This window comes from Drosophila ficusphila, unplaced genomic scaffold (genome assembly GCF_018152265.1).
Source record: "Drosophila ficusphila isolate 14025-0441.05 unplaced genomic scaffold, ASM1815226v1 contig_607, whole genome shotgun sequence".
Taxonomy (NCBI): Eukaryota; Metazoa; Arthropoda; class Insecta; order Diptera; family Drosophilidae; genus Drosophila; species Drosophila ficusphila.
In genome coordinates, this window is record NW_025064537.1 from 2,616,292 (window position 1) to 2,630,117 (window position 13,826).

The 13,826-nt window shown below is 42.4% G+C and overlaps 3 protein-coding genes and 1 non-coding gene across 5 annotated transcripts; 1 reads left to right on the forward strand and 3 right to left on the reverse strand.

Annotated features, from left to right (window-relative positions):
• Nucleotides 1–467: 467 nt before the first annotated feature.
• Nucleotides 468–6,824, reverse strand: LOC108088154 (probable splicing factor, arginine/serine-rich 6). The gene is made up of 2 exons (XM_017185818.2): nt 6,137–6,824; nt 468–1,562 (listed from the first exon to the last, which is right to left on the reverse strand). Exons 1-2 carry the CDS (start codon nt 6,550–6,552, stop codon nt 1,199–1,201), a joined length of 780 nt encoding a protein of 259 aa, XP_017041307.1. The 5' UTR covers nt 6,553–6,824; the 3' UTR covers nt 468–1,198.
• LOC108088151 (nucleolar protein 58) lies at nt 3,177–5,191 on the reverse strand. The gene is made up of 2 exons (XM_017185815.2): nt 3,789–5,191; nt 3,177–3,611 (listed from the first exon to the last, which is right to left on the reverse strand). Exons 1-2 carry the CDS (start codon nt 5,057–5,059, stop codon nt 3,341–3,343), a joined length of 1,542 nt encoding a protein of 513 aa, XP_017041304.1. The 5' UTR covers nt 5,060–5,191; the 3' UTR covers nt 3,177–3,340.
• LOC122320561 lies at nt 3,678–3,750 on the reverse strand. The gene has a single exon (XR_006245707.1). It is a non-coding gene; the product is annotated as a small nucleolar RNA SNORD53/SNORD92 (small nucleolar RNA).
• Nucleotides 6,825–7,249: 425 nt separating the features above from the next.
• On the forward strand, nt 7,250–13,786 carry LOC108088152 (heterogeneous nuclear ribonucleoprotein 27C). 2 transcript variants are annotated; one of them, XM_017185817.2, is made up of 3 exons: nt 7,250–7,432; nt 9,250–9,976; nt 10,647–13,786. In XM_017185817.2, the coding sequence occupies exons 2-3, from the start codon at nt 9,482–9,484 to the stop codon at nt 11,415–11,417; spliced, it is 1,266 nt and encodes a 421-aa protein (XP_017041306.1). In that variant the 5' UTR covers nt 7,250–7,432; nt 9,250–9,481; the 3' UTR covers nt 11,418–13,786. The 2 variants fall into 2 exon arrangements, with proteins under 2 accessions (XP_017041306.1, XP_017041305.1); XM_017185816.2 differs by having other exon boundaries at nt 7,251–7,432; nt 9,246–9,976.
• The last annotated feature ends 40 nt before the right edge of the window (nt 13,787–13,826 follow it).

Here is a 13,826-nt window from a genome sequence, read left to right on the forward strand (position 1 = left end):
AATTAAACTGTATGAACTATTTACACTATGTACAAATATTTGAAAATAAAAATCAACTTAAATATAATGTAACCAGTGGGAGCAAAGATACATTAAATACCGTTTTGGGAGTATAATAGCACTAAGGTGCCATTTCGGATAAGTCTGATTTGAACACTGCATTTTCAAGATTCCTCAGTGATTCATCATTCTATCGAGTCCAAGGTTGCCAGGGTTGATGCCATTAGTTAGGTTGACCGTTCCAAGCCTGCAGAAAAGGTTTTGTCAAAGGCGATGAGGGTGCGTGAAAAATAATACAGCGAAGAATAAAATCATCAAGATCGAGGACCCTTTAGATACTTTTATTATGCATTACCAGAATTGAAAACGGAAGCTTATAGGACTTTCCAGGACTTAAAGAAAACGCATATTATACCTAAGTGGAGTTCCCACCCAATGTTTCCTGCCCATTAAAAATTAAAAACAAACACTTTTGGCATTTAATTTATTGATTGAATATTTGTGTATTTTAGTGTTCAGCGCATTTGCTATATAATTCAAACACACATCTCAAGAATTCATACATATGTATTTCTTTAATACTTAACTACGACATCAATGTATGAATAATTGTTACGCACTTTTGCAAGACTTAATAATTACGAATATTGAAACACATCATACAAAGGTTTGGAGTCGAGTAATCAAGTGTATTGAGTAGTATAAGTTTGAAAAAATTTGTAGAAATTGACATGAAAATGGAGGCGGTGCTTCGTCTTCACTCGAGTATAATTCCAGGGCTAGCAAAAAAAATCCAAAGGCAAATCAATTTACATAGCAAACTTGACTAGATCGATATTCTGCGGCTGCCGATCCATATCTATATCTTAACTTTCTTTCCGTCAAATGATTCTCCGAAGCCCTTGTTCTGGATGTGTTGTTGTTGTGTTGGAACATAAGAATACCTTAATATGCATACTCGCGTTCCACTATAAATTAAAACCCTTAACTAATATGGTTCTGGACAACTAAACCGTAGATGGATACTGCATGAAAAAGTATTTGGGAATCTGTCTTGTTACACATGAGGTTTTTTTTTGGGAATGAGGGGAAGAGTCCAGAGTGTGTGGTGACCCCACTTCGCCGGATTCCTTGGGGGTGTTGCAGCTCAGGCCCCCGTTTTTGCACGCCGGGCTTTGTCTGCATCCGTTCGCTGTCGCTAGTCCCTGGAGACGGACCTCGAGGCAGATGAGTCGCCGCGGCGCCTGGGCGGCGATCCTCGGCGCACCGCCGGCGACGCCGATCGAGATCGGGAACGGGAACGAGACCGCGGCGATCCCCTGGCCCTTTCTTCGTCGTCGTCGTCATAGCGCCGCTTTGGCGGCGGTGGGGAGTCTACCGCCCCGCTGCCGTTGCGTTCGTGGTCGCTGTACCGCGACGCCGATCCGTTCTCGTCCCGTCCGTTCGACCGGCCGGAGCGGCGACCAACCGAGCCGGCAGAACGGCTGCGGGAACGGGTGCCGGACTTGGAGCGAGTGCGCCTGCGACGGGATGTGCTACGCGATCTGCTGAATGAGTTGCTTCTGCAATAGGAAAGAAAAAGCGTAGATTTAGCACAGCTTTTGTAGAATTGGTAAAGTTAAAGTTTAAACTGAGTAATATATGAGTGGTTTGCCTAACATCACAAAATATTAAACATTTCTATTCACTTTAAATGTTACAATCTAATTTTCTACCTAGTAATTTAGCTTATAAAGTACCATTTCCCTTTTGAAAGCTGAAAAGTACCATATTAAAAAGTTTTTGTTGAACAGAAACTATTGAAACTATTTTGGCACTGGAATGGAAACTACCCTTTACCAATAAACAAAACCAATAGAAAGAGAAAACACTTTGAAGTAAGTATTGTTACAACCTTGCCCAGTTTTAATACAGCTAATTTTAAAACATCACATTTATCTTAGCCTACAGGAGACTATTTTTTCTTTCAGTGCTTGCCGCCCTTTTTCTTGTAGTGCTTGTGGCCGTGCTTCTTGGAGCCCTTCTCGCCGTGCTCTTTCTTCTCTTCAAAGCTGTCGCCGTACTTGTGCTCCTTCTTGTACTTCTTGTGGTCCTCGTCGTGGTGGCCCTTCTTGTAGTGACCATGGTGCTTCTTGTGGCCCTTCTTCTTGCCGCCCTCGTGCTTCTCGCCCTTCTTGTGCTCGCCATGCTCCTCGGCATGATGATGGTGCTCCTTCCCGTACTTCTTGTGATGGCCGCCCTTGTGCTCGTCATCATAGAACTTCTTCTCCTTGATATACTCGTCCTTCTTGAACTTCTTGTGGTATTCCAACTCCTTGTGGCCCTTCTTGTGCTTTTTCTTGTGGTGATGCTTGCCACCCTTCTTGTGGGCCCCGTGCTCGTGCTTCTCGCCGTGCTCGTCCTTTTCATCGTAGTGTTTCTTCTTCTTTGATCCCTTGTCTCCGTGGTGGTGCTCGTGATCCTCCAGCTCGTGGTGCTTCTTCTCGTCTTCCTCCCACTCCTTGTGCTCCTTGTGGCCGTGCTCACCCTTGTGCTCCTCGTCTCCGAACTTCTTTTTCTCGTACTTGTCCCCTCCCTCTTCCTCCTCGGATGACGATGACTCCTTCTTCTTGGCCGCCGCGTAGGTCAGCAGCAGGCCGAGGATTAGCAGCAGCTTCAGATTACCATGCATCTCGCATCGTTTTCCCCTACAACTGGCACCAGTTGCATTAGCTTTATATAGCTCGCCGTGGACCACAACTCGCTCAAAATACCAGGCGTCGTGATGCAAGCAAACCTCTGGAGCTGACGTAAAAACTTTCTGCTTCATTGACCTCTTCACCGCAGTCAATCGAACTTCTTACCACGCGGAGAGTGACAACAGATTGGCCTCCAAATTTAGGCGCTTTAAGAAATGTTGTAAGCTCTTAAAGACGAAAACTGAATACTTTTTAGCTACCGAAGCAGAAAAAATTAATTCTAGTAATGAAGTATAAACTGATTAACTCAACCATTGGTTTTCAGAATCCATTTATATAATGGCGCAATTCTTTATATAATATAATTGTCAAAATAGACACATTTAATTTTTTCAAATTTAAATTTAAACATCTAAGTTAATTTTTTATTGTGTATAGCAAAAAAGGTTATTTGACGAATGATTGTGAAATAGGGAAAAGAAAATCAACACCAAAATGTGAAGAACATACATTGTATTTTTTTTTTTTTGGAAAATATTACAGTATATTTCTAATGTACAACAGAAACTTTATTTTTGTGGATAATTGTAAAATTCTATATTTTACAGTAAAGTAACCTAGGATACTAAAACTTAGGACCTACAACTAGTCAAGGTGCAAAACTAATCCTGGTGCTTTGACTTTTTCTTTTTCTTGGCTGGAGTAGGCTGATCTTCTGGCTCAGGCGCCGCCGCCTCTTCAGCAGCCTCCTCGTCCTTTTGCTTCTTCTTCTTTTTCTTCTTCTTTTCGGACTTGACTTCTGTATCCTCCTCAACCGGCTCGTCCTTGACCTCCTTGATTTCCTTCTTAACAGGTGTCTGCTCGGATTCGGAGTGCTTGCGTTTCTTGACGTTCAAGGTGTTGTCGGCCTCCGGTTGATAGGTGAACACCTCACTAAAAAGCAAAACATTGATTAATAAAAAGAACAAGCGAAAAAAAGGCCTGATACGTAAGACAATTTCGCTCAGACAGCCAAGGTTTATCGTCATCATAATCGGATAAATGCGAAACCTTTTGGGTATCATCACTGGAAATTGGTGTACTATTATATAATTTACAACTATAACCCACCTCTTAGCCTGGTATTTCTCGAACTTCGCCTTGGCCTTGCCGGTGCCGGAGAGTTTGCGTAGGTTGCCCTCCTCTAGGAGTCGCAGCCGCGACTCCAGCTTAACCTTGTGCGCGGCACCAAGTTCAAAGGTGGCCTCCTCGCCAAAGGCATCAACGCGCGTGGCTAGCGACGCCTTGGCGGCCAGCGAACGCGACATCTTGCCCTTGTTCTTCTGACTAGCCTGTCCCACCAACTGCGCGTGGTAGATCAGACCGTACTTTGGCGTATCCTTCTTGGTTTTTAGTGCACGGAATAGAGCCTTTTCGGCGCCCAAAATCTGCACGGTGGAAGAGGGATGCTTGGCCAGGTTGATAAGCGAACCTGCGTGTGCGATCAGCCGAGCGCCCACTGTATCGCCGACGAGGACCGTCAGATTCGGAGCCATGGCCATCATTCTGGCCTTCAAGTAGTCGTACAGATGGATGCGGTAATCATTGATGGATATGATCTCGTCGCACAGGCACTGGATGTTCAGTACATCCTCCTCAGATATTTCAGTTCCCATCGAGATCTCGGCCGCCTCCTTGACCTTCTCTTCCACGTCTTCGGGCAGAATGTCAGATAGATCGCTGGTCGCCATATTGTCTCTGGTGCCCACCAGCTTGATGGTCTTCACAAAGGCAATGTTGTCCGTGATGATCTTTCCCAGCTCGGGGAAGTGCCAGCCGTACCACTCGCGGGCTCGCATCATGTAGTTGTTCAGCTCCTTGTCCAGGTCGTCAAGCAGACACTGGGCCTGCACGATCATGGTGTCAATCTTGTCTGGAGAGAACTTGAGCTTGTAGCGCGACAGGGAATGGGCAAGACCCAAGGCCATGGCGGTCATCTCTCGCTTGGGCAGACCACCCAGCAGGCTGTCCGCCTGCTGGCGAATGCAGCGCATCAGCTCCTGCACGCCCGTGTTGTAAACACACTGTACCGAGAGCTTGTCCTTGATAGCAGTGCCCAGCTTGGCATCTGCGACGAGGAGGGGCGACTGCACGTCGTCAACGAGCAGCTTCTTCAGGGTCTTCTTTAGCGGCTTGGCCACCTTTCCCTCCACAGCCGCCGTAGCAGCGACCAGCGCCTCTGTGGTGTCGTTGAACTTCTCAAAGTGTTTAAGTTTTAGCAGCTTGTTGGCCTTCTCCGGAGTCTCGAACTCCTGGTACAGATTATCCACCTGCTCGAGCTTCTTTTCGTCCAGCAGTTTGAAAATCGCGTAGCCCGCCGGCGTTTCGTAGAGTACAAACATGGCGTTATACTTTGCTCATTTAGTTTTAATTTTATTTCAATAAAAACCACTAAAACTCTCGGCAGCCAGCAGCAACTTAACCTTCTTTTTCGTATGCCGCGTGTAAAAGAAAAATCCAAAATGAAGCGCAAGCACGTGTACTATCGGTCTTTGATGGCGTTGCCATCCGAATCACGGTTAACAGCACCACTGTTAGTAAATTCACCACGAACCGTAAAGCGCGCGGAATTAAAAATGGGAGGCTAGTTTACCGACTGCCCGATACCCTTGAAAAAAATTGTTTTCAGCAGCGTTGCCAGTTTAGCTTGTTTATAAGCTAGATTTTTAATAAAATAAGCTAGAATAAGCTAAAATTTTTCAGTTTCAAAGTGTATAACCGCAGATTTAACATAACATAACATCAAAATAGCATTTAAAACTGGAAAATTTTAGCTTATTCTAGCTTATTTTATTAAAAATCTAGCTTATAAACAAGCTAAACTGGCAACGCTGTTTTTCAGAATCACAGCTCCACCACGTTTATAGTTTTTTAATAGATAGCTTAAAAAACTACACAAAAATAGGATGTGCTAAAGTCTTGAAAATAATTCATAATTATTCAGTTAAGATACAGAAATAAATCAAATTTATATTAAAAAACATTGAATTTCTTTAAAGTAAATAAAGAAAACAAAAGACATCTAAACAACCTACCTATGCTCTTAAATCGCTAATGTAGTTAGAATATGTTGCATGAACTATTAAATAATATGCCCTCGAGTTTAAAGGTAAGGAAATTATACACGAGCACGTGTGCGTACTGTTAGTCACAGCCTCAGTAATTGCGCTCAACAGCACACATTGCCTTCAACAGCACGCTGTTAAGATTAACATAGCTTGCGGTGTTCGCGCCCAACAGGCTCGTTTTCCACCACGAATGCTACAAGATTCACCACAAACCAAACAAACTCAACTTTTTTGCATGGGCATACACACACACTCGCACGTTCATGTGTATGTATGCGATTCCTCGCCATGTTACAAAAAGGAAGAAGTTTTTGGCAATGGCAATGAATGAAAAATGGAAATGGCGCTTACCTGCGTCGCTGCCTAGCCTTCCGTTCGCGGCAGTGTCGTGCGAAATGCCCGCGTCCCCCACATTCGTAACACTTATCATCTCCACGACCTCCTCCGCCACCGCCTCGGTCGCGTCCTCCAGGTCCTCCGCCTCCACCTCCTCCACCACCACCTCCACCGGATCTGGCGTACTTTCCAGTTGACAGTTCTACTCGGGCACGGCGTCCGCAAACCGTCCGTCCGTCCAGTCCCCGCACAGCATCAGCCGCATCGCGGGCACTCTCGAACTCCACGAAAGCAAAGCCCGGCGGGTTGCGGGCGATCCAAACGCTGCGCAGACTACCGTACGCCCCAAACACATACTCCAGATCGTTTTTCCGGGCATTGTTGCCCAGATCGCCCACGTACACCTTCCTATCGCTTGGATGGCGCGACATTTCTGTTTATTTTCGCTTTTCCCTGGGCTTCGATAATGTGGCAGCAACAGCAGCGCAGAAAAAATCGATGATGAGGGAGATTCACTTGCCACCGTATTCCTGGGAAGCTCAAATGCTAAAACAGGCACTGGCGGACGCTTTTAAACACTCAACGCGATCGGCAATTGCGAATTTTTATGTTTATTTTTTATTTAACGCAGCGCAAAACTCATTTTACCGGGTAGCAAACAGAGTGACCGTGTGCGGACCGTTAAAATAAACCGGAGGACTCTGCAAAAATATACCAGAAGTTAAGCTGATACGACGTTAAACGGTCTTTCTAAGACAGGAAGATCTGGTAATGGTTGCAGGGTTGGCGAAAACATGACAGTTTATTTTTTCACCACTTAAAAAACTTTGAAATGAAACTATCAACTGTATTAAGAAACGTATAATAGCATTATTAAGTACACAGTTTCGCTTAAAGAAACTATGATACAGTAACATTACAACTATTAAATAAAATATGCAATTTAAATTCTTCAAAATTTTAGATCCATGTTAAAATGTTATTTGATACAAGAAAATGAACAACATTGAGCGCAAAACTTCTCCTAACCCAAAATTAAAATATGTATATATTTTCGTAGATAGCGTTACAGGGTATTGTGCAAGTATTTCTTAGTATATTTATGGATCACTGGTATTTTTTTATTGCGTGCGGCGGTCACACAGGGTTAAACGTGGCGGCGATTTATCATATAAGTTAGGTTATAATATCGTATGCATCAAAATCATACAATTATTTATAAGCTAGTTTTTTAAGGAAAAAACACTTAAATTTAGTGAATTTGCAGTGCGAAATCTTTAAAAAACCACAGACGAACACTTGGCACAAACGGTAAGAATAGAAAACGACTGAAAATCGCATTTACATAACAATTACGGTGCTTTAACAAAATGACTGCCTAGCCTTTTCTTTCAAAAAAAAAGGCTGAATACCTGACGCAGCTGCCATTGCTCACTGCGTGGTTGTGTTAGTGTGCGAAGTAAAATTCGTTTGATTGTTTCATCGCCCTTTATTTTTTCGCCAGCGGAGGTTTGTGCAATTTTCATTGCTTTTCGTGCCACTTTCGGCACTCTATTTCCACCCATCAAAGTGGAAAATTTCATATTTTTATACATACATACGAAAAAATGCTATGTATAACACCACACCAACGCACACGCACACCGCTGCAAATCGCTCGGCGGCCATTCGCGCACACACGCTCGCACGCGCACACGTACGGCCAACTCATGCACTAACACACGGCAGCAGATTGCGGTGCAAAATACAAAAATCGTGCGAAATTTGTAAAATTGCGTAGTAGAAATCTTGGTAAATTTCGTCTACATTTCCTCGGCATGCTGCCTAAAATCTAAAAAGTGTACCCGACGTGACATGTGCATCCGTGTTTTGGTGACTCTCTGCTAAGTTATCGGTTAATCCATAAAAAAAAAACAACAAAAAGTGAAATGTGTTCCCATTTGTAAGAATTCAGAGCTAAAACATTTCTTGGGATTTCTTTGTTGTAGCATTTTTTCATCAGGCACGTCTTCCATTTTGTTTTTTTCTTCGTTGCCTCTGCCGTGGTGAATTTCCCACACACTCTGTGCGATTCATTCAGTTCAGTCGCGAGTATTCGGGCCAGGAAAAAAGGAATCGCTCCAAACAACAAGAAAACTCAAAAAGAATTGTTTGCTTTTTCTTTGGTCGAAATTAACATTTATTTGGGGGCATTGCTTTTTGGTACGTTTGTTTTTTGCTTTTCATTCGCGTTCACGTCACACATGGCGTTGCCACATGTCTTTTCAAAGTGTCTACGAGTGAAGAAAAACTGGGTTTGTTCGACAATTAAATGCATTACCACGCGTTGTTTGGCGATGTTTCCCTTAGCATAAAAATTGAACGATAATTGTCAAAATGTATTCAGTTGCCCCACATCTGGCTGTAACCTGGAATTTGCTAGCAAATGGCGCGCAAATGAGGTGAACCGGCGACAGCTCTCTTTTCACCTTGGAAATAAGTTCGTTGTTCTCATTGATAGGCGGCATGTGTGCGAGTGTGTGTGTGGGTGTGAGTGAGGCTGGGGACTTTGGTACAACAACAAATCCGCTCGTGACACAGCGAAAAGAAAACAATACTTTCACGTAGCCGTGTAAAAGCAAGTGAAAGAGGAAGAGACCGGGGAGCGATGGAGCAAGCAAACGAGCAAACTTGTGAACGTGTACAAAAAGCAGTTAGACGGCCAACACTTATAATGGGGAATGTCTTTAGCTGCATGTGTGTGTACCGGCCGGTTGCTTCTGCCGCTTTTTCTCTTTCTGCCTACCTGCGCCTTTCATAATTACATATGTGTCTACTATTTGGCTCTCATTTACTGCGTGCGTGTGTGTTTTTGTCATCTGGCGGTTTCCACCCATTCGCACCTAAGATCTTTGCACTGGGAGAAATATTAAAAATGATGTGAAACCGAAAAAAAACATAGTTTCAACTACGTTATGAAGATTACGTTTCTACGGCTTACACAATTTGTAAAGATCAGTCTTAACATAACTAAACGGCTTAAAAACTGATTTTGTTTGTGAACCATTTAATTAACCAGATTTCATAAATTTTATCTCTTTCTTTTTATGCACCTGCAACAACAAAATCGAAAATGTTACGATAGAAAGTTACGTGTGAACGTCGTGGCTTTTGTTTAATTGTTTTGAAGGAAAAGAACTTTGGCTACGTTAAAACCAACCTAAGATACATACAAAACCACATACAAATTAACAGCAACAGTGTAAAAATTCAAAAAGTTAATTTCTTTGCACCCCGAGTTAATAAAAAAGCGGCAAGATTACGTCAATTATTGAGAACCTTCCCGGCGCCATAGCTCACAACCACAACCAGAACAACATCATGGAGGAGGACGAAAGGGGCAAACTGTTCGTGGGCGGTCTTTCCTGGGAGACGACGCAGGAGAATCTTTCGCGCTACTTCTGCCGCTTTGGCGATATCATCGACTGCGTGGTGATGAAGAACAACGAGAGCGGCAGGTCGCGCGGCTTCGGCTTTGTGACTTTCGCCGACCCCACCAACGTCAACCACGTGTTGCAGAATGGACCGCACACGCTTGACGGCCGCACCATCGACCCCAAGCCGTGCAATCCGCGCACGCTGCAGAAACCCAGGAAGGGAGGCGGCTACAAGGTATTCTTGGGAGGCCTGCCCTCGAACGTCACTGAAACCGATCTGCGCACCTTCTTTGGACGCTACGGCAAAGTCACCGAGGTGGTCATCATGTACGATCAGGAAAAGAAGAAGTCTCGCGGCTTTGGTTTCCTCTCCTTCGAGGAAGAGTCCTCCGTCGAGCACGTGACCAACGAGCGGTACATCAATCTGAATGGCAAGCAGGTATGTTATTGCCAGGAATTTTCTTGAATAATTAAGTCTTTATTACAAAATTATCTTTACCGTCCGAAAGTGGTATAACTATTTAACCGGTGTTGCGATCACCGGTGTAATTTCCTTTCCAAAAACTAAATTACTTCAATTATCTTTTTATAATATTGTGATTGTTTGTGAATTTTAAATTGAACTACAGAATCAGTGATAACGCTGTGAAAGCTGTTAAAGTTTTCGGTTTTACTTATCTATTGTAAAATCCAAAAAGAGTGAAAACCTATAAGATCATGATACAATTTAGCTTAAACCTAAAGAAAAAAACCGGTGCATAAGTTAAAATAAAATAATAAATAATATAATTAAAGCAAGTTTGTAATTTGAAAATATTTGAAAAGAATTGCATACTTATATAAATGAGGTTTGATTAACAAGCAAACTGGTTCTTTGGAAGTTCTGATAAAACAGTAAGCCAGGGCTTCTCAAATCTTAGCTTGATAATGCGGTCTAAGTTATTGTTTCAAACTCTATTTTAAATGTAAAAGCTAAGAAACGTGTTTTTAAAAGCTCATGCAAATTGACCACAGATTCTTAAGCATAGTTTCTATTAGTTTTAATTTGAAAAACACAAATTGACAATGCTTGTACCATAAACATTAATCGTCATTATTTACCTTCTCAGGTCGAGATCAAGAAGGCCGAGCCTCGTGACGGATCTGGTGGCCAGAACTCCAACAACAGCACGGTGGGCGGTGCCTATGGCAAGCTGGGCAACGAGTGCAGCCACTGGGGACCGCACCACGCGCCCATCAATATGATGCAGGGCCAGAATGGCCAGATGGGCGGACCGCCGCTGAACATGCAGATTGGTGCGCCGAACATGATGCCTGGCTATCAAGGGTGGGGCACTTCGCCGCAGCAGCAGCAATACGGCTACGGCAACAGCGGTCCTGGATCGTACCAGGGTTGGGGAGCTCCTCCAGGACCCCAGGGACCGCCACCGCAGTGGTCGAACTACGCTGGACCGCAGCAAACGCAGGGCTATGGTGGCTACGACATGTACAACTCGACGTCGACCGGAGCTCCTTCGGGACCATCGGGCGGCGGCAGCTGGAACTCGTGGAACATGCACCCTAACTCTGCCGGACCTACTGGGGCACCAGGAGCCGGCGCGGGTACCGCCACGGACATGTACTCGCGTGCCCAGACCTGGGCAGCGGGCGGTCCCTCGACCACCGGACCCGTGGGCGGAATGCCGCGCACTGGACCTGGCAACTCGGCCTCCAAGTCCGGCTCTGAGTACGACTACGGCGGCTATGGTTCCGGCTACGACTACGACTACAGCAACTACGTGAAGCAGGAGGGCGCCTCGAACTACGGAGCCGGACCGCGGTCAGCGTATGGCAACGACAGCTCTACGCAGCCACCCTACGCAACCTCGCAGGCCGTCTAAGAAGAAGAAACGAGTGGAGGAGGAGTAGGAGTAGGAGTAGCAGAGCGAAGCAAATGTCGTCGTCGTGTCGTCCTCGGCGAATGATGAAGAAGACAGAAAAGATGGTGGTAATTGTAAGCTAAAGCGTCGTCTGTTCGTTTTTATTTCAGATCAGATCAGTTGTTGAAATTAATATTTAAAACTCTTGTACAACTATTATTTAAAGCGAAACAAATTTAACACGAGAATACCTAGCGACAAGTCAGATTCATAGATATACATGTATGTTCTAGCAGCGAGTATGTAATTCTTAGGCGGAACATCAACCCACACTCACCCATTCAGACAAGAGAACATTATTTCTTTCACGCGCCGCATAAACTAAACTCCACACACAAAAAGCATTCTCCTGTAACCCACACTCACCAACCAAACAACCAGCCAGAGTAAACTAACAAGAACTTCCCAACCAACTAAAACCCGTAGAAACTTATGATACATGGCATTAACAACAAACAAAATAGAAATGTGAAGATTTAAACGTAATGATTTACAAGTATAAAGTTTAGCCAATTAGACACAAGAAGATCAAGAATAGAGTGCGAAATACCAACAAAGAAAATAAGAACTTATAATTTTATTTAAAGAGTACACAAGTAAAGATCCCCTTAATTACTAAAATTAGTAAATACAAATTCGAAATTGTACATTTTAAAGCAAAAGCTCGTCGGCCTCCGATCTGCTTTCGCCACCACCCGCTTTCTAGATCAGGCGACAAGGTTTAGTAGGGGTTTGAGAAAAAAATCGCATGGAATTCAGTTGAATTCGAGAACTCTGTGCTTGCCTTAGCCTTTGTGACTCATTGACTGGCCGCCTTGGCCTTAGACATGGCGTTATATCTTAGCTTTTCTTACCGGAAAACGGACCAATCTAATCGGCAACTGCTTTATCGGCTAATAGGTCACTAGATGAGAGGGTGTGGTGGCGAGAAAGGGCGGGCGGTACTGACCTGGGAAAGATACGTTACAAAATTAAAAATTTACCATTTAAAGTAAACAAAACAAAAACTAGCTAAAAGTTAAACTACATATATAAAGAAACCTAATTAATAAGCGTACGTGGTCGTTTACATCTAAGCGAAAGTTGAACTTGAAACTAGAATTATATAGTGCGTTGGATTTATTATTTAGTTAAAGTGAAGTGAAGAAGCCAAGCAGCAGCAGCATGATAATGATGATTGATTATAATGGATATGGAAACCAACAAAACACACTCGTAACCAATATACATAAAAACTATATACATACATACTTATATACAATAATATATATAACGAGTATATATAGAAAGGAAACAAAAAAGGAAAAAAGAGTAAAAAAAGAGCAAAAGGAAACGTAAATTTAAAGCTACAGTTAATGAAAGTAATGAGTACAGAGTTAAAAAAGGGAGGCAGGCAGAGAGAATAGGACAAGTTAAAACAAGTTACAAAATACGATGCTTAGAGTTGCGTTGCACATTTTTTTCAAATTTTCATCGTTTGCCAAGCAGACAACAACAGCAGAAACAACAACCAACGACAACAACCAGCTTAAAGTGTGCACTACAAAAACATCAGTCAAAAACAACACCATCAACACGCACACCCACTCACACTTAACCCCATTTAATACCAACAACCAGAACAGAAGCGAGACACAGAGAGAAAAAAGGAGGGTAAAGGAAAAGAAAAAGGAAGAGAAGAACTTTAATTGATTATGAACATAACATATATATATCTTTAATTACTTATACATATTTACTCTTAACTACTTTGCACGCTCACTTAAACGAGCGTGCACTGTGTGTAAAACAAGATGAAAGTAAACTATTTTAATGATGATTATATGATTGCGATTTTACAATTTATTATTACAAAACGAAACGATGAAAAAACAACAAAAACAAAATGAGAAACATACATATTATATGCTAATACATTTACCATACACATATATTATAAAATATGAAGTAATTTTTTCTATTAAAATACCATACACTAATTTTTAATTTGTTTATTTACAACAAATCAACTTACAATACATACATACGTTTAATTACAATATACAATACAAATACTTTACTTTATTTTTCGGTGATTTATTGCTTAGTGTTCTTCGTATAATTTGTACTCTACTACAACAAAACAAATCCTACAGATATAAATTCCTAATTTAATTTCGTTTAAATTACAAATACATATGCTTACATTTTATAACTAATTATACAATTTTTAAAAAACCAACACAAAACAAAAGCAAAAATGCTAAAACAATGAGCAAGTAAACGAGTAAAGTAAACGTGTGAAAAACGTTTCGATTTTTGAAAAAAAAAAAAACAATCTAGAAAATTTATTGAATTTCTATCTTTTTATTTTTACTGTATCGTTCTGTA